The 24,467-nt window shown below is 37.7% G+C and overlaps 1 protein-coding gene across 1 annotated transcript in view; it reads left to right on the forward strand.

Annotated features, from left to right (window-relative positions):
- LOC126480962 (kalirin) overlaps nucleotides 1–24,467 on the forward strand; it is a 1,643,174-nt gene that overhangs the window by 854,313 nt on the left and 764,394 nt on the right. Inside the window, exons 26-29 of the mRNA XM_050104391.1 lie at nucleotides 5,159–5,383; nucleotides 5,799–6,059; nucleotides 7,187–7,288; nucleotides 12,709–12,848. Of these exons, the coding sequence (XP_049960348.1) occupies nucleotides 5,159–5,383; nucleotides 5,799–6,059; nucleotides 7,187–7,288; nucleotides 12,709–12,848 (728 nt within the window). The remainder of the gene's footprint in view (nucleotides 1–5,158; nucleotides 5,384–5,798; nucleotides 6,060–7,186; nucleotides 7,289–12,708; nucleotides 12,849–24,467) is intronic.

Here is a 24,467-nt window from a genome sequence, read left to right on the forward strand (position 1 = left end):
TGCCCTACACTTTTGTTCAGATTGTTTTTCTGCACCCTGTACACACACACACACACACACACACACACACACACACACACACACACACACACACACACACACACACCTGTGCCTCTACATTGTGCTGGTTAGATACACAATGTAACTTATGTAACTGTGCCAGCAAGACAACAGTGTGACTGAGTGTCTAGCCAGCACAATGCAGGCACTTTTGTGTGTGTGTGTGTGTGTGTGTGTGTGTGTGTGTGTGTGTGTGTTTATTTGTACTGTGGCCCATTAAAAGACTTTTTACTAAAGCTAGCAAGTTTCCTCTTTTGTGTGTGCCTGTCAGCAACTCAATGCCTCTGCTTCCTGTGTCGGTCTCCTTTACTCCTAAGTGATTTACATTCTGCCAGAACTTTTCTTACCCAATTAAGAGTTAAAACTCTTAATTTCCCTGGGTATGAGAAATTTCCTTTTTCCATGGATAACAAAGCTGATAGTTGTGTAATTAAAGATATTTTTTCTACTTCATGTAAATTCTCAACACATCAGGAGACTAGTAGTTAAACAATATATGTGCAGACATGTTCACTTGTTATTTGCAAGAGGAAAATAAAACTATATAAAAGTGTAATGATAGAAAGTATACTGCTGTTTTTGAAGCAGAAAGGTGGAATAACTGCTAGGCCACTGACACTTGGTTGGCTTATGGAATATTGTAAGTATGGAATATTGTAAGTACATTTGAGTTGAACTCATAATTAATGGTTAGCTCATGAGAGATGAAAGACTGGTTCAGCCGAAGAAAGATGGGTAAGGTGTCACCTTGATCTGTTTAAGAAACCATCCCATGATTCACCTGGAATGGATTATGGAAACTGTGAAAAACCTAAATAAGGAAAATTTTGTGTGTGTCTTTTCTCCCCCCTCCCTCCCTCCTTAGTGTACTCCTTTCTGCTGTCTGTCTCTCAATCTTCTTCTTGATCTCTTTCTTCAAATCCTAGGTATGAACATGTGATTTCAGGGAAAGAGACATAGAGAAGACTGAAACAGAAATGTTTTAAAGGAGGACAGGAAAGTGTACTTATAAAAAGGAAGCACAAGAACTTAAGTGTCTTTCTCTCTCTCTCTCACTCACTCACTCTCACACATACACAAAAACACACACACAGTCTGGCAAAGGGAGTGAAGAACCCAGAATGTCTGAGTCTCAGTGTAACTTCATGCATGTTCTCACCATTCAGAGGATATGTCAAGTATTAGAGTTGAAACTGTCTGTGATGGGTTGAACAGCCACCAGTACATTAATGTTTTTTGTGTTTTAAGTCCTTTATTGTCATTACCAGGTCTAATAGGGTGTATCAGGGGCATGAACAATGTCAGATATTGAGTGATCACTGTGAAGAACATGAAGATGTCACATACAGCTTAAATATGGAAAAATTTCAATTTGAATTTCCTGCCATATCGTAGTTCCACCGGACGTCACAACTGGCTTTCTTGAAAGCTATAGGCACCTAGTAAACAGTCAGAACCTCAAAATGGCCAAGATGTTACAGACAGCTTGTTCGCCCACTGCTTGAATACTGCTCAGCAGTGTGGGATCCATACCAGATAGGGTTGATAGAAGAGATAGAGAAGATCCAACAGAGAGCAGTGCGCATTGTTACAGGATCATTTAGTAATCGCGAAAGCATTACGGAGATGATAGATAAACTCCAGTGGAAGACTCTGCAGAAGAGACACTCAGTAGCTCGGTACGGGCTTTTGTTGAAGTTTCAAGAACATACCTTCACTGAGGAGTCAAGCAGTATATTGCTCCCTCCCACATCTATCTCGCAAAGAGACCATGAGGATAAAATCAGAGAGATTAGAGCCCACACAGAGGCATACCCACAATCCTTTTTTCCACCAACAATACGAGACTGGAATAGAAGGGAGAACTGATAGAGGTACTCAAGGTACCCTCCACCACACACCATCATGTGGCTTGTGAAGTATGGGTATAGATGTAGATGTAGAAGTGCAGAGCACAACCAAAGAGCTGCAGTTATCAAAAGTCTTCACACTTGCTGTTCACCCACTGAAATAGTTCAATTCTTTGGGTACCCAAGATCAACTGTTTACAATATTGTGTCCAAGTATTGTCCTTTGGAGAAGTCTGGTGTTTACGTCCTAGGTGTTGCGCTCAGTGAAGGTGATATCCTGCCACCACATTTCTTTGAAAAGAGAAAAACTGTAATAAAAGAAGTCTATCTGCAAGTTTTGACGAATTTCATGAAACTGTGGGAGACAATATATCTTTCAACAGGATGGCTTTCAGATAATGCTGACATCTTTTGATTAAAGTAGTTCTGGCCGAGAACAGCCGGAATTTGAACCCTCTTGACTACTATGTTTGGAGCCTAGTCGAAAGAGTTACCAACAAGATGAGACACCCCCTAATGTTGCATCTCTATGCACCTCTATCAGAGCAGCATTTGTGATTACGGACAGTGCTGTTTTAAAGAGTGCATGCAATCGCTTCAGGACAAGATTGGAAGTGGTCATTGTGGCTGAAGGGAGTTACATCAAATAATGTTACTCTTGAAAGATACCACTACTTATATTTAAAAGGATTTTCATTTTCATTTCTATTTTCTTTTAATAAATTTGGTTTTAAAAGATGTTTCATTTGTCCTGATTTAAGTGCCACTCCCTGTACTTGTGTCAGACAGTGTTATTAGCACCTGACATAGTGTGAAAGTTGCCTCATTGTGAGACTTGATTTAGTCGGCTGGACATATTGTGTAATATCCAGGTTTTTGGGGCATTTAGGTATGACAGTGGCCCCATGCTGAACTGCATGGAAATGTGGGGTCAACCTTATTCACCATCTAGGTTCCAGTCGACCAAGGTAGGATGGCCATAATGTACACCACATACATCATAAGCCATTCACATCTGTGCCTGGCTTCTCAGAACAAAAAATGGTCTCCCTGAAATGTTCTATGTCATCCAGCAACATTAGTTGGAGATTAGCAGCAGCCGGATTAGGGAAGATGTGTCCCATGCTTAGGCTGTCATTAACACAACACAAATGCCTGCATTTGGAGTGGTGCCATGTCATGGTTGCTTGAGGTGCTGAAGAAAAGTGCCACATGTTTGGCAGTGAATTGCATTTCTGCACTATCATGATGATCATTGATGTGATTATGGCAGTAACTTGGAGAGAGGTTCCATTCTTCTTTCTTTTAGAAAGGCACAGCAGTGTCACTCGTGGCTTGTGATGTGAAGACCCATGGGGTATGACTAGATTGTGGCTGGTTGTGGTTAAGAGAAATCTGGTGGCATGCAGATATATCACAGACATTCTGCACCCTCATGTGTCATCTCTTATGTGACAATGTTGCTGTGCCATTTTTCAACAGGACAATGCTTGTGCACACAGGACAAATTCCTGTATGAGCTCATGATGTTGAGGTACTCCTGTGGTCAGTAACATCAACTCCATCTCAGTGCTAGTATCCATGATAACAAAGACCAGTTACAACAGTCATGGGACAGTTTGCCTCATAAGAGGATTTGGTTGCCTCATGGCACCTTTCCAAACTGAATTAGAGCACACATCCTGGCCAGAGGGTGTTCAACATCATACTGATAACTTGACTCACACTACCAAGATCTTTGTATGTTTAATGTGATAATGTAATCACTGAAATAACATCACATATGATCTCAAATGATGCAGTTTTGTTGGTGTTTTGTTATCTCCTACTGGTTGTGTCTAGTTTTTTCTGTTAGTGATATATATTTTACCGTAATTATCAAACCACCCTTGTGTGTGTGTGTGTGTGTGTGTGTGTGTGTGTGTGTGTGTGTATGTGTGTGTGTGGGATGATGCATTGTCATGTGAAGGAGTACTTTTTTGCATACCAGTCTTGGTCTTTCTTCATCCAGTGCAAGTTCCAAATTTTCGACAATGCAGCATAATAGGTTCCAGTTGTGGTTCGGTCATTTTCCAAGTAATCTAAGAGAATTATTCCTTGGGAATTTTCTGCAGCAGATTATACGACACTGGTTTGGATGATTTGTACTCCTGCCAAACAGACTTTGCTCAAGACATTTGTGATTAACTGCAATCAAAAATCTACATGCATCAGTGAAGAACAGTGGCAGACATTGAGAAGAAACAGCTTGAAAGTGACTCCACACATCCCTTGTTTAAATGTGAATTCTAGCTTCCTAGGCTGAGGCCACAAGAGATGTTCCTGGGGGGCAGTGTAACCTGGAGATCAATTGAATTTGCTGTATTATACATAGAAGGTATTGCCAGATGAAATACTTCAGTGTCACGGTGTAAGAAGATCTTAAAGTGCAGGGGATGCATCAACAGATAACCACTTTATGGTTGGTTTGCATTGTATGACACACTACACCATCTTGTGCACAAGAATCCCTTCAAATTCACCACTGTGAATGATCTGTTCAGATGTGAAGAAATGTAATGGCAAAATTTTGGTTTGATGACTTTTCTGTGTGTGTTTGTTCTTGTTAACAACAAATTGGAAAGTCCTGAGTGGATTAATGGAAGGAACAAAGCTAATCACCCACCTTGTATTTAAGGTGTTGCTTGATCTGTTGGTACACAGAGTGAAAACATCTTTAATCTTTCAGGCAGTGGCCTTCCTCATTACTAACAGACTTTGAAAACACACACACACACACACACACACACACACACACACACACACACACACACATTCACTCCTTGTTAGGCACTCAGTACATGAATATTACCTGTAAGGCTGGGCGTACTGGGCGTATATAATGCAATGTGAACATGGAATTTGAAAGACATAAGTTTCTGGATTACTTTTCTTCCATGGCTGAAATTTGCAACTGTGAATGGAATTAATGTTAATTTTAAAAGACTACTATTTTGTAACAGTAGCTGGTATGGTTTTACAGACTAGCCCTAGTGAGATTTATGTTTTAGTTAGTGTAAACAGAAATTCTTCTTAGAAATGAAGACACCGTGAAAAGCATTTGGACTCAACAGGGCAGTGAAGTGTTTGTGAATGTGCCAAAATACATACAAAAATTATGCACCACTTTGTCTGACACAGTTACTGTGTACTTTGTATGTAAGATAGTGTATGTTAGCTAGACAAATAATATTTCGGTCCTTTTTCAGGCCCAGAAGTTTGACATGTATGTTAAATATTGTAAGAATAAACCTGAGTCAAACTCACTTCTAGTACAGCATGGTGGCAGTTTCTTTGAAGAAATGCAGAAAAAGCACAAAGTTGAGCATCCTATAGCAGCATACCTCATAAAACCTGTACAGAGAATTACTAAATACCAACTCCTGTTAAAGGACCTACAATCTTGTTGTGAGGAGGATCAAGGTGAAATTAAGGTGAAGTGAAAATGTGATTCTTTATTGTTTGTAGTGTAGTAATCTATTTGCGTATACTAGTCTTCATAGACTGTAATGCTGATGATTAACAATGCACATTAAGAAGTGCTAAATGCAAACTTTTGGGATTTATGGAAAAGATAAACCATGTAATTAGTCCAATGTGGATTGTTTTGCAATGTCTTAATTATGTATTCTTTGTATGTAGATGGTACTTTAAAACTGCTGAATTAATGCAATAAGAAAATCATAATTAGTGTTGTAGTATAAATGAAATTTAATTGATATCATGATGTAATATGAACTGAATACCAGCCTCAGATTGTGTGTAATGAGATAGTAAATTTTACTGTATGTTATTTTGATATCCATGTGTATAATAAAAGCATGCTCACTTCATAACTTTTTTTTCCAGGATGGCCTAGATGTTATGTTAAATGTTCCCAAAAAGGCAAATGATGCAATGCACCTTTCCCTCTTAGAAGGCTGTGATATGAGTTCAGACAAACTTGGGGAAGTTGTATTGCAAGATACTTTCCATGTCTGGGATCCTAAACAAATAATTCGGAAAGGCCGAGAAAGACATATTTTTCTCTTTGAGTTGTATTTACTCTTCAGTAAAGAAGTAAAAGATTCCAGTGGAAAAGCAAAATATATTTACAAAAACAAACTGATGGTAAGTTATCCTTAGAAAATTAATCCTTTAGAAAAAGTCTGCAATAAATCAGAAGGTGTTGCTGTTGTTACCTTCACACACACACACACACACACACACACACACACAGACAGACAGTACAAATGTAACAGCTTTAAAAGTAGCAGTAAGTCAATTTTTTTTGTCATCGTAGATTATGGAGTTATCTTTCATATAAATCATTTAAGGAAGAATGTATAACTATTGGCTGTTCAAATTAGGCCACAAACTATCAAGAGAATAGCATTAATTAATCAGTGTTTTTATAGCCTGTAACATAACTATAACACTCTTCATAAACCAAGAGGGATTGATAGAAGCATACTCAATTTTTATGACCACAAAGTATTTATAAAGCCCTATAATGGCACACAAATACGTACAACTACTTCCAGCCTTTGACAAGGGAGTAATTAGTTCTGAACCAAGAACCATTAAGTCTATTTCTTTGTTCTGTTCATGTTCAGTTTACCAATTTTCTTAACAGTATAAATATCCGCAGCTAAATTTACTGATTTTCTTTTTTTATTTTGATACTAAGAAGGTGCTATGAGTTTATCATTTTCCTTTCTCTTTCCTCGCAAACATGCTCAATTCCCAACAAATTTTCAAACTACATTTAGGTAGCACTTAGATACTGAATTTTGTATTTTGGTACTTCATCTTAATTTTATTTTTGTTGATAACTTTACTGATTCATGTATTGTACCTTATAAAGAAGTATGTAATTGCTTATTTACTGCACTATCCTGTAGTCTTCTCAAAATTTTATGCACTCTCAGCATTAAATAATTTCTCTCATTGTGGATTACATTTTTGCATTGACCATCATAATTCCAATGAATGGTCTCCCAAACATGATGGCCATGCTTTTTTTATACATTGCATATTAGTTATATAAAGTGTAGAGTGCATGTATCTTTAGTAGCCTCTCTCTGGCTCTTTATACTTTGAGGAATACATGAAGTATTAAACTGTCTTGTGTGTTTTCTAACTGTTACTACTGAAGTGATGGGTCAGTTTTGTTTATGCTTAATAAAATGTGAAATTTCAAAGTTACATATATTATTGTGAAAAATACTAATGACTCTGTATTTTGGTAATTGTAGACATCTGAACTTGGAGTAACAGAACACATTGAAGGTGATGAGTGTAAATTTGCTGTGTGGACTGGAAGGGCACCAATATCAGATTACAGGATAGTACTAAAGGTAAGAAATAACTAAATGAAATGCAAACAAGAGTTAGATAGGTGTAATGAGATAGTTAAATAATATGAAATTGAATCAGACAGCATTGTGAAGGTGTTGGAAGTCCTTCACTTTTTGATCCACAGCAACCCTTACCCCCCCCCCCCCCCCCTCCCTCTCTCTCTCTCTCTAGAAAATTAAATTCATTAATTGTATCTTTGTTGTTTTGGATCAAACAGATCACCAGTTTCAACCTCTTCAAAAGTCTTCATCAGATTACATACTTACAAATTTATAATGTAAGTGTGTGTTCCGTAATTCTGTGAAATCATTGTGTACATGTATGTTCTGAAATGATATATGATGGTATCAATAATAGTAATACTGATAATAATAATAATAATAATAATAATAATAATAATAATAATGAAAACACAACTATGGAAGAGTTACAACTACTGGTTTATATAGGAGCACTCACTACACTAAATATACACACTAGGCAGAGATCAGAACCAACCAACACACAGAAGAAACCCACAAAACCAGCATGGCAACACAGGCTACAGATCAAAATAGAATAACTGAGAAAAGACATCGGACAGCTAACACAATTTATAAGAAATGAAATCTCGGGAAAAAAATGAAAAAAGTTAGGTAAAATCTCACAACAAGAAGCGACAGAGCAATTAGATGAAAAAAAGCAGAAATTACAAGCATTAGCCAAACGACTCAGAAGATACAAAAAAAGTGAAAATAGAAGGAAACAAAACCAAACATTCAACACAAACCAAAAGAAATTTTACCAGACAATAGATAACACACACATTAAAATAAACAATCCACCAAACATAACAGACATGGAACACTTCTGGAGCAACATATGGTCAAACCCGGTACAACATAACAGGCATGCACGGTGGATACAAGCAGAAACAGACACATACAAGATGATACCACAAATGCCTGAAGTGATAATTTTGCAACATGAAGTCACCCAAGCAATTAATTCTACTCACAATTGGAAAGTCCCTGGAAATGACAAAATAGCAAATTTCTGGTTAAAGAAGTTCACCTCAACACATTCACATCTAACTAAATTATTTAACAGTTACATTGCAGACCCATACACATTCCCTGATACACTTACACACAGAATAACATATCTGAAACCTAAAGATCAAGCAGACACAGCGAACCCAGCTAAATATCGCCCCATAACATGCCTACCAACAATATACAAAATATTAACTTCAGTCATTAAACAGAAATTAATGACACATACAACACAGAACAAAATTATAAATGAAGAACAAAAAGGCTGTTGCAAAGGAGCACGAGGATGTAAAGAGCAACTGATAATAGATGCAGAGGTGACATATCAAGCTAAAACTAAACAAAGGTCACTACACTACGCATACATTGATTACCAAAAAGCTTTTGATAGTGTACCCCACTCATGGTTACTACAAATATTGGAAATATACAAAGTAGATCCTAAATTGATACAGTTCCTAAACATAGTAATGAAAAATTGGAAAACCACACTTAATATCCAAACAAATTCAAATAATATCACATCACAGCCAATACAGATTAAGCGTGGAATATACCAAGGAGACTCATTAAGTCCTTTCTGGTTCTGCCTTGCTCTGAACCCACTATCCAACATGCTAAATAATACAAATTATGGATACAATATTACTGGAACATACCCACACAAAATCACACATTTGCTATACATGGATGATCTAAAACTACTGGCAGCAACAAATCAACAACTCAACCAATTACTAAAGATAACAGAAGGATTCAGCAATGATATAAGTATGGCTTTTGGAACAGACAAATGTAAGAAAAATAGCATAGTCAAGGGAAAACATACTAAACAAGAAGATTACATATTGGATAACCGCAGCGACTGCATAGAAGCGATGGAAAAAACGGATGCCTATAAATATCTAGGATACAGACAAAAAATAGGAATAGATAATACAAATATCAAAGAAGAACTAAAAGAAAAATATAGACAAAGACTAACAAAAATACTGAAAACAGAATTGACAGCAAGAAACAAGACAAAAGCTATAAATACCTATGCCATACCAATATTGACCTACTCATTTGGAGTAGTGAAATGGAGTAACACAGACCTAGAAGCACTCAATACACTTACACGATCACAATGCCACAAATATAGAATACATCACATACATTCAGCAACAGAAAGATTCACATTAAGCAGAAAGGAAGGAGGAAGGGGATTTATCGACATAAAAAACCTACATTATGGACAGGTAGACAATTTAAGAAAATTCTTTCTAGAATGAGCAGAAACTAGCAAAATACACAAGGCAATCACTCATATAAATACATCGGCTACACCACTGCAATTTCATAACCACTTCTACAACCCTTTAGATCACATAACATCAACAGACATGAAGAAAGTAAATTGGAAAAAGAAAACACTACATGGCAAGCACCCGTATCATCTAACACAGCCACACATCGATCAAGACGCATCCAACACATGGCTAAGAAAAGGCAATATATACAGTGAGACAGAAGGATTCATGATTGCAATACAGGATCAAACAATAAACACCAGGTATTACAGCAAGCATATTATTAAAGATCCCAATACCACAACGGATAAATGCAGACTTTGTAAACAACAAATAGAAACAGTAGATCACATCACGAGCGGATGTACAATACTAGCAAATACAGAATACCCCAGAAGACATGACAATGTCACAAAAATAATACATCAACAGCTTGCCTTACAACATAAACTTTTAAAACAACACATTCCTACATACAAGTATACACCACAAAATGTACTGGAGAATGATGAATACAAATTATACTGGAACAGAACAATTATAACAGATAAAACAACGCCACATAACAAACCTGACATCATACTCACCAATAAAAAGAAGAAATTAACACAACTAATCGAAATATCCATACCCAATACAACAAATATACAAAAGAAAACAGGAGAAAAAATTGAAAAATACATCCAACTGGCTGAGGAAGTCAAAGACATGTGGCATCAGGATAAAGTTGACATCATACCAATTATACTATCAACTACAGGAGTCATACCACACAATATCCACCAGTACATCAATGCAATACAGCTACATCCAAACATATATATACAGCTACAGAAATCCGTAATTATTGATACATGTTCAATTACCCGAAAGTTCCTAAATGCAATATAACACATACCGTACAGTTAAAAGGAAGTGACGCTTGATCAAGGTCCGCGTCACTCCATTTTTAACCGGACTTAACGTCTGAGAAAGTGAAGACAATAATAATAATAATAATAATAATAATAATAATAATAAAGAACAACACGCATCAATTAAACAGTGAGAGGAAAACGAAATCTTAAGACAGCCACCAGAACAAGCACGAATAGAACACAAAGTGACACACATGTTAGATATAGAAGAAAAATTTCAGCTGACATATATAGAATACAAAGACACAAATACAGACATTAGACCATTCTTGCATAGACCGCCAAATAACCCACAAGTCGAAACAACAATAAAAACTATCAACACAATCATACACAACAAAATAAATGAAAACACAACTATGGAAGAGTTACAACTACTGGTTTATATAGGAGCACTCACTACACTAAATATACACACTAGGCAGAGATCAGAACCAACCAACACACAGAAGAAACCCACAAAACCAGCATGGCAACACAGGCTACGGATCAGAATAGAATAACTGAGAAAAGACATCGGACAGCTAACACAATTTATAAGAAATGAAATGTCAGAAAAAAAACGAAAAAGGTTAGGTAAAATCTCACAACAAGAAGTGACAGAGCAATTAGATGAAAAGAAGCAGAAATTACAAGCATTGGCCAAACGACTTAGAAGATACAAAAAAGGCTTCTGAAGTTGAACCTTGTAATTTACATTCCGTTGACTAAGAATGTAAGGGCCAATGAAGATGACATTCTAGTACAATGTAGCCTCTCATATTCTTGATGTGGTCCATTAATTACAACTTTATTTCCTAACTTATGAAATGGAAGTTATGAAATGTTCTGCAGAACATTTGTACAACATTGGGAAGTCAAATGAAGTAATGTTAGAAGCTGTCATCCGATACTGCATACTATTTAAAGTTAGTCATATAGTTCATTTACCAAATATGCATTGATTAACTGTAATGTTGAATCATGTCAATATGATACACTTCTCAGAACACTAAACATTGCATTGTGCGCCTGTAAATGTTTATAGGAATGTTCATTTTACAGTAAACATTATTTGTGTCATATATAGTACACAAACTGGAGTCAGACTATGAAGAGAATATTCCAGAGGATGGAGAATCCTAACAGAGCCTTTGGGTAGCTGTGTGGTAGCTTTTGCTAATTACATAAATGGTATCATTTACTGCAGGCACAACAGGAATGACTCAGACATAAGAAATCTGCTGGTTTGATGGAAACATGTTAAGAATCTAAAACTTGCAAAAAAACTAGGATTCATTGTGTGTATTACGTTTAGCTCTTGCAAATGTCAACAATACATATAATCTTTCCAGGGCAGTATGCACTTAAGATGCTAAAGTGCCACACTTTCGAAAAAGGGAAGTAGTAGCACCTTAAAAGATTACACTTATTGATTGTATGTAATGCTAATAGGTGAAAATTGTAATAGTAACAGCTCTCTTTAACTTTTAACTAGAAATAATTATTACTGTGGATATCAACAGACATAGCCATAGATTTCTGCATTAGCACTGACCTTTATCCACAGAGTACTTGTTACTGTGGAAATTTGTGGATATATACATCTTTCCAGACCTCTGCTACTGGAGCTAAGAATTACCTCAACACAGTTTAGTGGTATCAGAAAACACACAGATTATTGGCTGATGCTACTATGAAGACAATTTGTATTCAGTGCTGATCAAATTGTCTACCTCAGAACGATGAACTCATCACACTTTTTATCTTTTAATTTAAGAGTTAACAGTATCAGTCATTTTATTATCAGCTGTATGCATCTAAGAAGTGTGTTATTTTCAAGTGCCATCTACTGTAACATAAATTATGTTCAGAATGTAGATTTTTTAAAATTTGTGCCAGAAACATCACATGTCAAGTACAACCACTAAATGAGCAAATTAGGTTAAACTAAACTAGAAATTTTTGTGACATTTTTAAGTTAAGATATGTATCGGATGACTGGAACATATCTAATTTGAAATTTTGTGGAATAAAAGCTTGTAGACTCTTCCAAGTACTTCATTGGGAAAGAAAAGTATTAAATTTCTATTTTACTTCTTATTGCTTATCATATTGTAATTTTTTCACCATAAGAAAATAAATGCATTATAAATCAAAATAAATTTTGTGTTGTGTTTTAATTTCTTTTTTTCAGGCCTCTTCACTTGATGTGAAACAGACATGGGTAAAAAAGCTCCGTGAAGTCATTCAGGAAACCTATTTCAGTTCAGCTTTACCTCTCAGCATGCCAAAGAGCCCAGCAAAACTGAAGCCAGGCAGTCAACGTTCCAGCAGGTAAGAACAGAAATGTTATTGCTAATTTGTTGATAGTCCAACACTAGTACCACGTCAAGTGCATGCTGGTGTTCTGGCCAGCCTGCATGTTTTGTTTCCTGCACCCACTTACATAAATACTGGGCTAGTTCCCAGGTTCTGCCTCAGTTACATGATGCATAAAAACTTGGAAAACACAGACATAATATTTTACAATGTGATATATACAAGACACAGGCAGAAGGTGTACACAGATTTCTCCCTGGGTGCAGCTTTAAAATGTCTTTTGAAGAGAGAACTACAATTTAGTAATAGCCTATATATGGGTATGGTTCTCTGCAAAAGTGGGGAAGTACCGTACAAATCCCAACCTGGCATTGGCTGGCTCTAGGGCACTGGAATGGACAGACATTTTTATCCACATTATGGACAGCATTAAAACCACTATCCCTTTAGTGTACAGAAAGGCATCAGTTATAAGTACCTACAACTAACATTGTGCAGTGTAAGTGATGTCAAGTTCTAAATAGTTTGTTGCAGTGACTTTATCAGAAAGCTATTGAACTACATTTTGCATTTTAGTTCTCCTATAGATTACATTTCATCTTTTGTGGAGTTGAACTGAGTATCAAGATAAACAAATAGTTCCAAATACTTTGTCATCCCCTTCTCTCCACAAAACTTCAGTAAAAAGGGAAAAAATAGCTCCACAACAATGAGCAGTTTTTTCAGGTATAGAAAATTCTATTGCAAAGTAAAAATTATGGCTGCAGCTTTGTTTTGCCTTGCTTTTCTTTGAGTGTTTTATATTCCCATTTTTTAAAAGAATGTCATTATTGAGAACTTCAATGATTGGGAGAAGAACAGCTGTATAGATGGGAGAGGAACAGTTGTATAGTGATGCAAAATACCATAAAATAGCTAATATAGCCACTGTCGTCGTTAATGCTCATAGAGTGAATTATTCTATACAATTCATTTTTACCACTGCAAGAATGTAACAGCATAATGCATTGCTCAGTGGCTATGTGGACAAGTGTCTGACTGCAAATCTGAAAGTTTGGAATCAGATCTTAGTCAGTCATAGTATTTTTTTTCTGCCACTTGTTATATTTTTCACACCTGACAGTGATTTTTGTATGTAACAAATGCCTAGTTGCACCATGGTTCAGAGTTCTCTTATAACTGGCTGAGTATATAACTTAAAATGTTGGAGAAAGGCAGTGTCAAAAAAAAAAAAAAAAAAAAAAGGAACTTGCTTAATAAAGAAGTGCAATGTTCATGAAAACCTTCAAGTTGAGAACAGCGTTTCCTTGAAACTTGCATTCGTAGATTGGGAAGAAGACTGTGGAGTGAAATGTTTTGAATTTGTAGAACTGCATTATTATCTCTGGAATTGGTAATAAATAAATGTTGCTTTCTGTTCCTGATTTTACTAGCCCAAATTCATTTATGTGAAGCAATCATCTTCAGTGGCACAAGGCAAAAATTTACACAGATGAACATGCACACAAACCATATAACACACCACCCACTGTGATGGGTGTGAAGGCTAAAAACCAAAGAGAAGAATCACCTGACGTAATTTTTGTTTTGTTTTAAATGCCAAAGTTAAGTTCCAAGTAATTAATATTAGTGATTAGTGCAAAAGCTGGCTTTCTTTCCTGCATTTTAATTGCAACACAACACGTTTAGAGTTCTCAGTCCAACTAAAGTTGGGAAAATGAGGTGCAGAATATCAATAATAACATAAAAAGCACTCATACTCTTGTTACTCAGAGCACTGCATTGCTGGAGTGAATACAGTTTAATGTAAACCTTATTTTTTCATCTTTAAAGTGTTTTGTTATATTAAAACTCAGTTACAAGCAATGCCATCCCTATAATATCTGTGTAGTGTATCCTTGCGTGAGCTTGTCTCCTTCGAACATGTGAGAAAGTGCTGCAAGACATACAACACTGCCCCCCACCTCTCAAACATACTATTTGCAACAGAGAAGTAATTTTCAAGTATTTGATATCCTGCCTGGGTGCATTTCACTGACAGTTGTTACAGGCACAAGTAGCACTTTATGTGAGTTGTGAATTATAAAAGCAGCTTTGCAGTTCATAGCATCATTGTGAATAACATTCATGGAAACTGTTCAGCAACATGTGTCACTGATAAATGTGGTATATATTGACTGTGGTGGTACATGGAAACCATCTGATATGCTACGTCGCAACATACCTCTTTCCAAATAAACCAGATGCAGTCAGATTCATCTCTACATCAATATCTCAGCAATCTTTGCTCAATATGGGCTTTTAATGCAGGGAGGTGCAGTATGCACCCATGCTTACCATATTTGACAGTTAATTGTCCAGTAATAAAGAAAATGAAAAGATTGTTGTATTGCAGAATGAATGGGCACTGCATATACAATGCTCAAGAACCAGGATCATGCACCAGCTTCATAGGTCTGAAGGAGGCTAACCCCTGAAGATCTACTATTTTGGTGGTGGGGGGGGGGGGGGGGGGGTTTCCATGTTTTGAAAATCCAGAAATTAGCAACAAATTTGTTTTTCTATCAGTTTACATTGGCAGTTTTTGCCTCCTGACCAACGTAATATAAAAGCTTTTCTTTTGTGGCCACAGAAAAGAAAAGCACATGTGGTCCCACTGAACAATGAGAAACACTGATCAAAGCATTCGGGTATGGCCTATCACTACTAGAATGCATAAATTTTGATTTTGATTTCATCCTGCGTTAAGCAGAATGCAACACATTGCATAACAAAAAATGCAGCTCATTAATGTGTACTGCTTTGTAGCTACTGAAACAATTTGGAAAATGAGTTTCCTAATCGTAACACAAAAACCCTCAGTATTCCTTTAACAGTGTCTGTATGAGTTTCAAGTGCAGACAAAAGGATTTAGAAGTTAAGTCATTAAAAACAGCCCCTGAAACTTAGTGAGGCAGGGGAGCCATTGGGATTTTCAACAGTTTCAGTGGGAAGTGACATATTCAACACTGGTATAAAGTAAAATTTGAAAACAAACTGAAAATGTTTCTCCTTGGCAACTAATCATAAAGAATTTCCATGGGGGTGGAACTACGAGGGTTGCCCAGTAAATAATGCCCCATATTTTTTTTCTCCAGAAGTATTTATTCCACAACAATCAAATTTACATATGTGAAAGACTGATGTTTTGTCTACTTGCTTTATTTTTCCACATAATCTCCTTCAAGTTCGACGGCCTTTTTCCAGCGAGACACAAGAGCGTGTATTCCCTGCCGGTAAAAATCTTTACTCTGCCTACGGAGCCAGGTTGTCACTTCGTGAATCACTTCTTCGTCATCGGCAAAACGTCTTCCACGAATGAAATTCTTCATTGGCCCAAACAAGTGAAAGTCTGAAGGAGCCAAATCGGGGCTGTAGGGTGGATGGGGTAACACTATCCAACCCAGTTTCGCGATGTGTTCACAAGTCCTCAAACTTGTGTGAGGACGAGCGTTATCATGCTGAATCAAAACATCCTGTGGGTTAACATGACGCCCAAGGCGCCGGAAGCGCTGCTTAAGTTTGTCTAATGTTTTGACATAAGCCTCTGAATTAATGGTACTGCCTTTTGGCATCACATCAATGAGAATTACGCCCTCGCAATCCCAAAACACAGTCATCATGACTTTTCCGGCTAAAGGAACTGTTTTGAATTTTTTCTTCTGTGGAGAATAAGCATGACGCCATTCCATCGATTGTCTTTTTGTTTCGGGCTCAAAATGATGCACCCAAGTTTCATCACCTGTCACAATCCGTGACAAAAAGGCCTCCCCGTCAACGTGAAAGCGTCGCAACAAATCGAAAGAAATGTCTTTTCTTTGGGATTTGTGATCGACAGTAAGACACCGAGGAACCCATCTTGCACACACTTTTGAGTATCCAAGCTGATTGATAATCACATCCACACTTCCTTTGCTTACTGACAACTCCAGTGCCAATTGTCGAGTCGTAATGCGTCGATCCCGTCGAATGAGAACATCAGCCCGCTGCAACATGTCAGGCGTGACAGCCGTGGGAGGCCTTCCCGACTGCGGCAAATCTCGGAGCTCCGCAGCACCGCCCTCTGATGCTTTCACCCTCTGTGCCCAGCGACCAACAGTACTCCTATCGACTGCAGATGTTCCGTAGACGTTGCACAAGCGTTTATGAATATTGCCCACGGTTTCTTCCTCTGCTACAAGAAATTCAATCACTGCACGTTGTTTCTGACGGATGTCACTTGCAGACGCCATTTTAGAACATTCCTACACCACCGCTCTTTGTCGGAGGAAATTTAAACTTTGCGTACACACGCGGGAAACTTCAAATAACTCGCACCTAAAGTGTCACATTTCTAATATTTTTTATTTCGGAGAAAAAAAATATGGGGCATTATTTACTGGGCAATCCTCGTACTAAGTCACATCTGTACGTGTTCACCATGTAGCCATATTTATAAATTAATTTGCGGCACTTTTTTCAGAAATCTGTGGCACTGTATGGTAGCTAAAGAAAAATTTAGAGCAGTGCTCCAAGTTACATGAATGTTTTGATTTCATAGGTGAACAACAATGTAAATATGAATGTATTACTGTGGTCACAGATTGCTTACACTTCCTATAAACTAAAGTAAGCAAAGATTAGTAGTAGGAGCTAACAGGTAAAATTTACATATGAAATAATTATGCTGCAACAGAGATGGCACATGTTGATAATGACAGAGCTGTAAGTCACTGAACATATGATTCAAAATGGGTTTGTAATGTTAGTGGGCTTATGACACTATTTCTTAACAGCCACATAGGTTTCTATCAAGGGCAAGGCAGTGAAGACAGGCCACTTGAAATACACCCACATTTACATTTACATACATACTCTGCAAGCCACCATATGGCGCATGGTGGAGTGTGCTTCGTACCGCTGCTAGTCATTTCCTTTTCTGTTCCACTCGCAAAGAGGCCCAGGAAAAAATGAATGTCTATGTGCTTTCTTGCAAGCCCTTATTTCTCTTATCATGTTCCATATGCAAAACATGCACCAGCGATGGTAGAATCGTTCTGCAGCCACCTTCAAATGCTGTTCCTGTAAATTTTCTCAGTAGTGTTTCATGTAAAGAGTGTAGTCTTCCCTTCAGTGATGCCGATTTTAGTTCATGAAGCTTCTCCAGGATACTTGTGTGTTGATTAAACCTACCAGCAAGAAAATATGTTCTAAGTTGGGTCTTAAGGGGTGGGAAAGACCACCATCGTTTATTAGCAGTGTTAGGAAACTGCTGCATAAACAAAGAGAACTTCGTCTCAGAATCAAGAGAAGTAAACACCAAGCTATCAAACAAAAGCTGAACAAAGCAAAAATGAGTGTAAGAATGGCAGTGAGAGAAGTGTTCAAAGATTTCAAAAGTAAAACTTTGTCAGCTGAAATTAGTTAAAACCATAAGAGGTTTTGGTTGTATGTACAATCTACAAGTGGGTCAGAATCACCTATTCATTCACTCAGTGACCATACTGACACAGAAATGTAAGATAACAAAGAGAAGGACAAAATACTGAATTTGGTCTTCTGAAATAGTTCCACCACGGAAGAGCATAACATGGTCCCCCTTTCAATCGTCGTACGAATGTCAAAATGGCAGATATTGAGATAACCAATTAAGGGATAGAAAAACAACTACAATTGCATAGTAGCGGAAAGGTGTCGGGACCAGATGAGATATGTATAAGATTCTACAAAGATTATGCGAAAGAGCTTGCTCCCTTCGGGCAGCAATTTACTGTAGATTGCCTGAGCAATGAAAGGTTCCTAGTGACTGGAAGGAAACACAGGTCATTCCAGTTTTTAAGAAGTGCCGTGGGATAGATGCACAGCATTAAAGATCTATATTGTTGTTGTCAATCTGTTGTAGAATTATGGAACAAATTTTATCTTCAAGAATTATGAAGCTTTTGGAGAATGAAAATCTCCTCTATAAAAATTAGCATGGATTTCACAAACAGAGATTCTGTGAAACTCAGCTTGCTCTGTTCTTCCATGAGACCCAATTATGATGTTTTTGGAGAATGAAAATCTCCTCTATAAAAATCAGCATGGATTTCACAAACAGAGATTCTGTGAAACTCAGCTCACTCTCTTCCTCCATGATACCCATAGTGCCATAGACAATGGTGGTCAGGTTGATGCTGTGTTCTTTTACTTTAGGAAGGCATTTGACACTGTCCCACTCTACCATTTAGTAACAAAATCTAAGCTTGTTAAGAATTGGAGCAGGTTTGTGACTGAATTCAAGACATTCTTGTGGATAGAACTCAACACATTTCTCTTAACGGAACAAAATTAACAGATGTAAAAGTAATTTCTGAAGTACCCCAAGGAAGTGTGATAGGGGCTGCTACTGCATACAGTATATATAAATGACCTAGTAGAAAGCATCAGATGCTCTTTAAGGCTGCTCACAGATTATGTGGTTCTCTGTAACAAAGTAGTAACATCAGAAGATTACGACTTGCGGAATGACCTCTAGACCATGGTGCAGGCTCTGGCAGTTGACCCTGAACATAATTAAATGTAACATATTGCCCATACATAGGAAAAGAAATCCACTACTATACAGCTACACTATTGATGGCAAACTGCTGGAAAGAGTATCTGTGTAAAATATCTAGGAGTAACTATCCAGAGTGACCTTAAGTGGAATGACCACTTAAAACAAATAATGGGAAAATTAGATGCCAGACGCAGATTCATAGGAAGAATCTTAAGGAAATAACTCATTCATGAAAGAAATGGTTCTTGAGTATTGTTCATCTATCCAGGATCCCTACCAGGTAGGACTGGCTGAAGAGATAGAGAAGATGCAACGAAAAGTGGCATGTTTCATCATGGGATCGTTTAGCCGGCACAGAGGCATTATGGAGATGCTCAACAAACTCCATTGGTAGATGTTACAAGAGAAGGCATTGGGCATCACAGTGAGATTTACTATTAAAATTTTAAGAGAGCACTTTTCACTGAGTCAGTCAACATATTACTTTCACCCACATACATCCCACGTAATGAACAGGAGGAGAAAATTCAGGAAATTAGAGCCAATACAGAGGTATACTGACAATCCTTCTTCCTATATGCTGTTTGTGATTGGGACAGGATTGGAGGGCTCAGTTAATGATACAAAAGTACCCTCCACCACACACCATTAGGTGGTTTGTAGAGTATGATGTAGATGAACAAATCTAGCAGCTCACCTCTGAACTGTTTCAATGCCTTTCTCTAATCTGACCTGTTGGGGGATCCCAACACTAGAGTAGTAGTCAAGAAAGGATTGCACTAATATTCTCTGTGCTGTGTCCTTAGTGGATGAGCTACAATGGTCTTAAATTCTCACAATAAACCACAATTTATCATTTGCCTCCACTACTTCTGTCCGTACATGCTCCTTCCATTTCAAATCACTTTGCGATGTCTTGCCTAGACAATTAGTAAGTCGCACAACACACTACCAGTGCTGTATTCAAACATTAAGGGATTTTTCTTCTGTTCTTTTCCATTCAATCACGTTTTTCAGCATTTACAGCAAGCTGCCATTCATCACACCAACTAGAAATGTTGTGCAAGTCATCTAATACCCTCCTACAGTAGCTCAATAACAACACTTTCCTGTACACCACAGCATCATCAGGAAACAGCTGCAGATTTCTGACCACATTCTCCATCAGATCATTTATGTATATAGAGAATAAAAGCAGTCCCTGGGACACACCTTATGATACCCTTCTTTCTGATGACCACTTGATGTCAAGGACAACATACTGGCTTCTGCTACAGAAGAAGTCTTCGAACCAATCACACATCTGGGAACCTAATCCACACACATTGATTGACCTTTGTTAACAGCCTGCAGAGGGACACCATGTCAAATGCATTCTGGAAATCTAGGAATCCATGTTTTGCAGGACGCCATGTGGGGAAATAGCAAGCTTAATTTCTCACGAATGATGCTTCATAAGTCCATGTTCCTTTGTGGACAGAAGCTTTTCCATCTCAAGGACATTTGTTATATTTGATCTCAGAATATGTTCAAAATTCTGGAGCAAACTGCTGTTGGTCTGTAATTTTACAGGTTAGTTTTTTATCCTACTCATGTACAGGAGTCACCTGCACTTTTTTTGCAGTTGTTTGAGACTCTGCACTGAGGAAGAGATTTATCATAAATGCAAGGTAAGCAAGGGTCTAGTGCTGTTGAGTATTCTTTGCAGATCCGAATTGGGAGTCCTTTCAGAGCTGGTGACTTATTTGTTTTCACAACTCTCAACTGTTTTTCTGCACCAGGGATGCCTATTACTATGCTCTCCATATGGGAGTTTATGTGATGATCAAATGATGGTATGTTTTACAATCTTCTCGCATGGATTATTTCTTAAATGTGAAATTTAAAACTTCAGCTTTCCTTTTGCTGTCTTCTCTTGCTGCACCACACTGGTCGAAGATTGGCAACTGGTTAGAAACCTTCGACCCACTTAATGATTTTACATATAAACCAGAATTTTGTCAGGTTCTCGATAAAATCTTTTGCTAAGGTATAATGGTGGAAATTGTTTACATGTTGTGTTTAGTCTTTTCACAGGTGCACGAATTTCTTCTGACTTTTGCCTGTAGTCATTTGCATGTTCTTTTTTGAACTGAGCATACAACAGTATCTGCTTCGTCAGCAGCTTCTGAATTTTTTTTTATTAAACCATGATGTGTCTTTCCTGTCATTAATACACTTTGTCAGCACATTATCCTCCAGAGCATGATTTAAATTGATTGAACTTTGCCCATAATTCCTCTATGTCCATCATATTTTTACTAAATGATGTCCATTCATTCTCAAAGTGAGATGCCAGCAACTGCTTATCTGCCCTTACTAGAAAAATACCCTCCTAGCCTTCTTGATGGATTTATTAACCTTAGTAACCATCGTCAGTATGAGGACATCGCAATCACTTATTCCTGGCTTTACATTGACACTTTCGATTATTGAGGCCTGTTGGTAACCACAAGGTGTAAAATATTTCCATTTTTTTTGTGCTCTGTCAAACTGGGTGCTCAAGGCAGGTTTTGGAAAACTTGTTCAAAACCACTTCACAAGGCAGTCTTGTCTGTATCACCTACAATGAATCCATAGTAATACAACTGCGCCTGCCCTGAGCATGGGTCCCCTCGTCAGGTACTCTGCAAAGTGCCTTGGCAGTGGAGCCAGTTGGTGTGAGTTGTCCCATGATACACACCAGATTCTTCATCACTGCTGCACCCTGAAGCACCAAGCTGGTGATGGCTGATGGCAATGAAAAGCGTTTTCAGCTGTTTGCAAACTGTGCAAACTCCTGCATGTACATACAGAATGCACACACCCTATACATCTTAGCACTACAAACTTAAGAATCAACTACAAAAGCATACAGAGAAAGCTAAATAGGTAACTTGCTACTATCCTGGTGTGTCACCAGCGGTGATCGATTCTTTTCTGAGCTGTGTTGCTGGCCATTCAAAAAAAAAAAAAAAAGAGAAAAAAGAAAAAATTACAGCTTCACTATAGACTGTGCAAATCACACTTCACATTACTAAAATGGGAGAGTGTGCCAAACACAAGGAATTTAACAATAAAATATGAAAGTGTATAGAAAAAGCCAAATAAGGAATTTGCTGCTCTCCTCATGTGTCACAAGTGGCAATTGGAGTCTGAGTGATTAAATATGGCAAGGTGCAGTTTTCATTAAGTTACAGCAGAGAGTGTGAAGAATTTTCTGAATCATGCAGATAATTCTTAACTAATTATAGATGGCAAATTATAACACACATTTTTAATAAAAGTAATCTTTTTCTGTGGTTTTGAAAAAAGACATCGAAGAAGCCTTCAGTAATATAAAATGTGTGGAACTCGGTCAAACAGATCAAGATAATGGCACAATCAAAAGAAGGCCTACAAATGTCTGGCCGACTGTATCAGACAAGGTACGAATGTTCCAAATGTATAAGCAAACCTGTAACTTAAGTATGTTTCATGTATTTATTATTATTATGACTGTCATATAAGTTACTCAGAATGCTGATCTTTAGTACTGATACTTTCTATAAAGCAAGGCCGGACAGACAACACTGCACATAGAATCTCATCAAGATGTCATCGCTACATAGGCCTGTGTCATACAGCATTTCTGACTTTGACAGATATTTACATTTCCTAGCATACGTGTTATTTTAATTTTTCATGCAGATAAAAGTCCAGAGATTTTAAGTTTGGTGAGCTGTATGTCTTGAATGACTGAACAAGTGGTCTCCAAATGTTCTGTTAAGAAACCTGTAATTATCTGTGAAGAATACCTACCAAGTTGGTAGGACTTGGATTCCCTCATGACCCTTGAGATGACTACCACTAACTATGGCAGCATACTTGTTAAGAATTGTAGTTTAGAGTCCCATCAACAAAACAGAGACTAATGATGCAATTCTTGAAAAATTCACAACACACATTGAAAGGCCAAGGTCTTTATTTGTCCACTGAGAAGTAATGCAAGCAGTACATGTTGATTTGTGCACGATTTGTAAATGATTCATCATAGAGACGCTGCATCACTCTGCAGATTTCATATGTACTTTTCTCAGAACTGAACTGTAACTGATTTTGAAAGCCATTTCCATGAAGCTGTTGATGGACCAAAGTGTAGAAAGGATGAAATGTGTTCGAATGTTGTCTTCACAGAACAGACCATTGGCTGATCCAATTCATACATTCAACCTGCCTCATAGTGACATCTGCAGTGTGTGTTATCATTTGCAATATATTGCTGTTCTTATTCATTGGCATATTTTACTTTTCACACTTTCAGTTCTTGAGATTTGTTTTACAATGTTTGCAAAGATTTGCAAAGACGTATCCTGGGGCCTTTCTATGATCCATATATCTCTTAGCATAAAACACAACACTGTTCTAACAGTTTGGTGATGTACACTCTTTGACATAAAACTTGACCGGCGGCCGGCCGCTTCAGAGGCTAAGTCCGCGCCGATCGCGACATGGGACAAAAAAACTGGCCAACTCGCAAATTCTCTAAGTCCGGTTATCTGCACAATCTGGCAACACTGTAGACTGCGGCACTTACTGGAGGAAAACTTGTCTCATGATAGAGAAACTCTAGGCTGATTACGCCTGTGGTCTAGCGGTAGCGTGCGTTGTTTCTGTTCGTAATGTCAGTGGATCGAGAGCAGCTGGCATAAAATATTTTTATAGCCTCTTCTGTCTGAATGCTGAAGACGTGAATGTAATGGTAGCGCAGATTCAATCTATTTCGCTTTGTGACACACCGATATCAAAATTTTATCCAGTAACGATTTTGCGGCAGATTTCCTGCAGACTGTCCTCCTCTGGACGCTTGCGGCAAAGCTCCGGCATCCATTTGCTGGCTACTGGCAGCGGCCGTGGCGACAGCAGCGGCGCTGCACTCCCCCGTTCTTTATCGAAAGCGCCTGCTACCGCTCATCGCTTTTGATGGTTTAAAACGCTTTATTATTAAATGTTGCTCCACAAAAAATTTCTACAATTTCCATTCACGCTCAAAAGCAACGGAGACAGACGCCCTGATT

This window comes from Schistocerca serialis, chromosome 5 (assembly GCF_023864345.2).
Source record: "Schistocerca serialis cubense isolate TAMUIC-IGC-003099 chromosome 5, iqSchSeri2.2, whole genome shotgun sequence".
Classification (NCBI taxonomy): Eukaryota; Metazoa; Arthropoda; class Insecta; order Orthoptera; family Acrididae; genus Schistocerca; species Schistocerca serialis.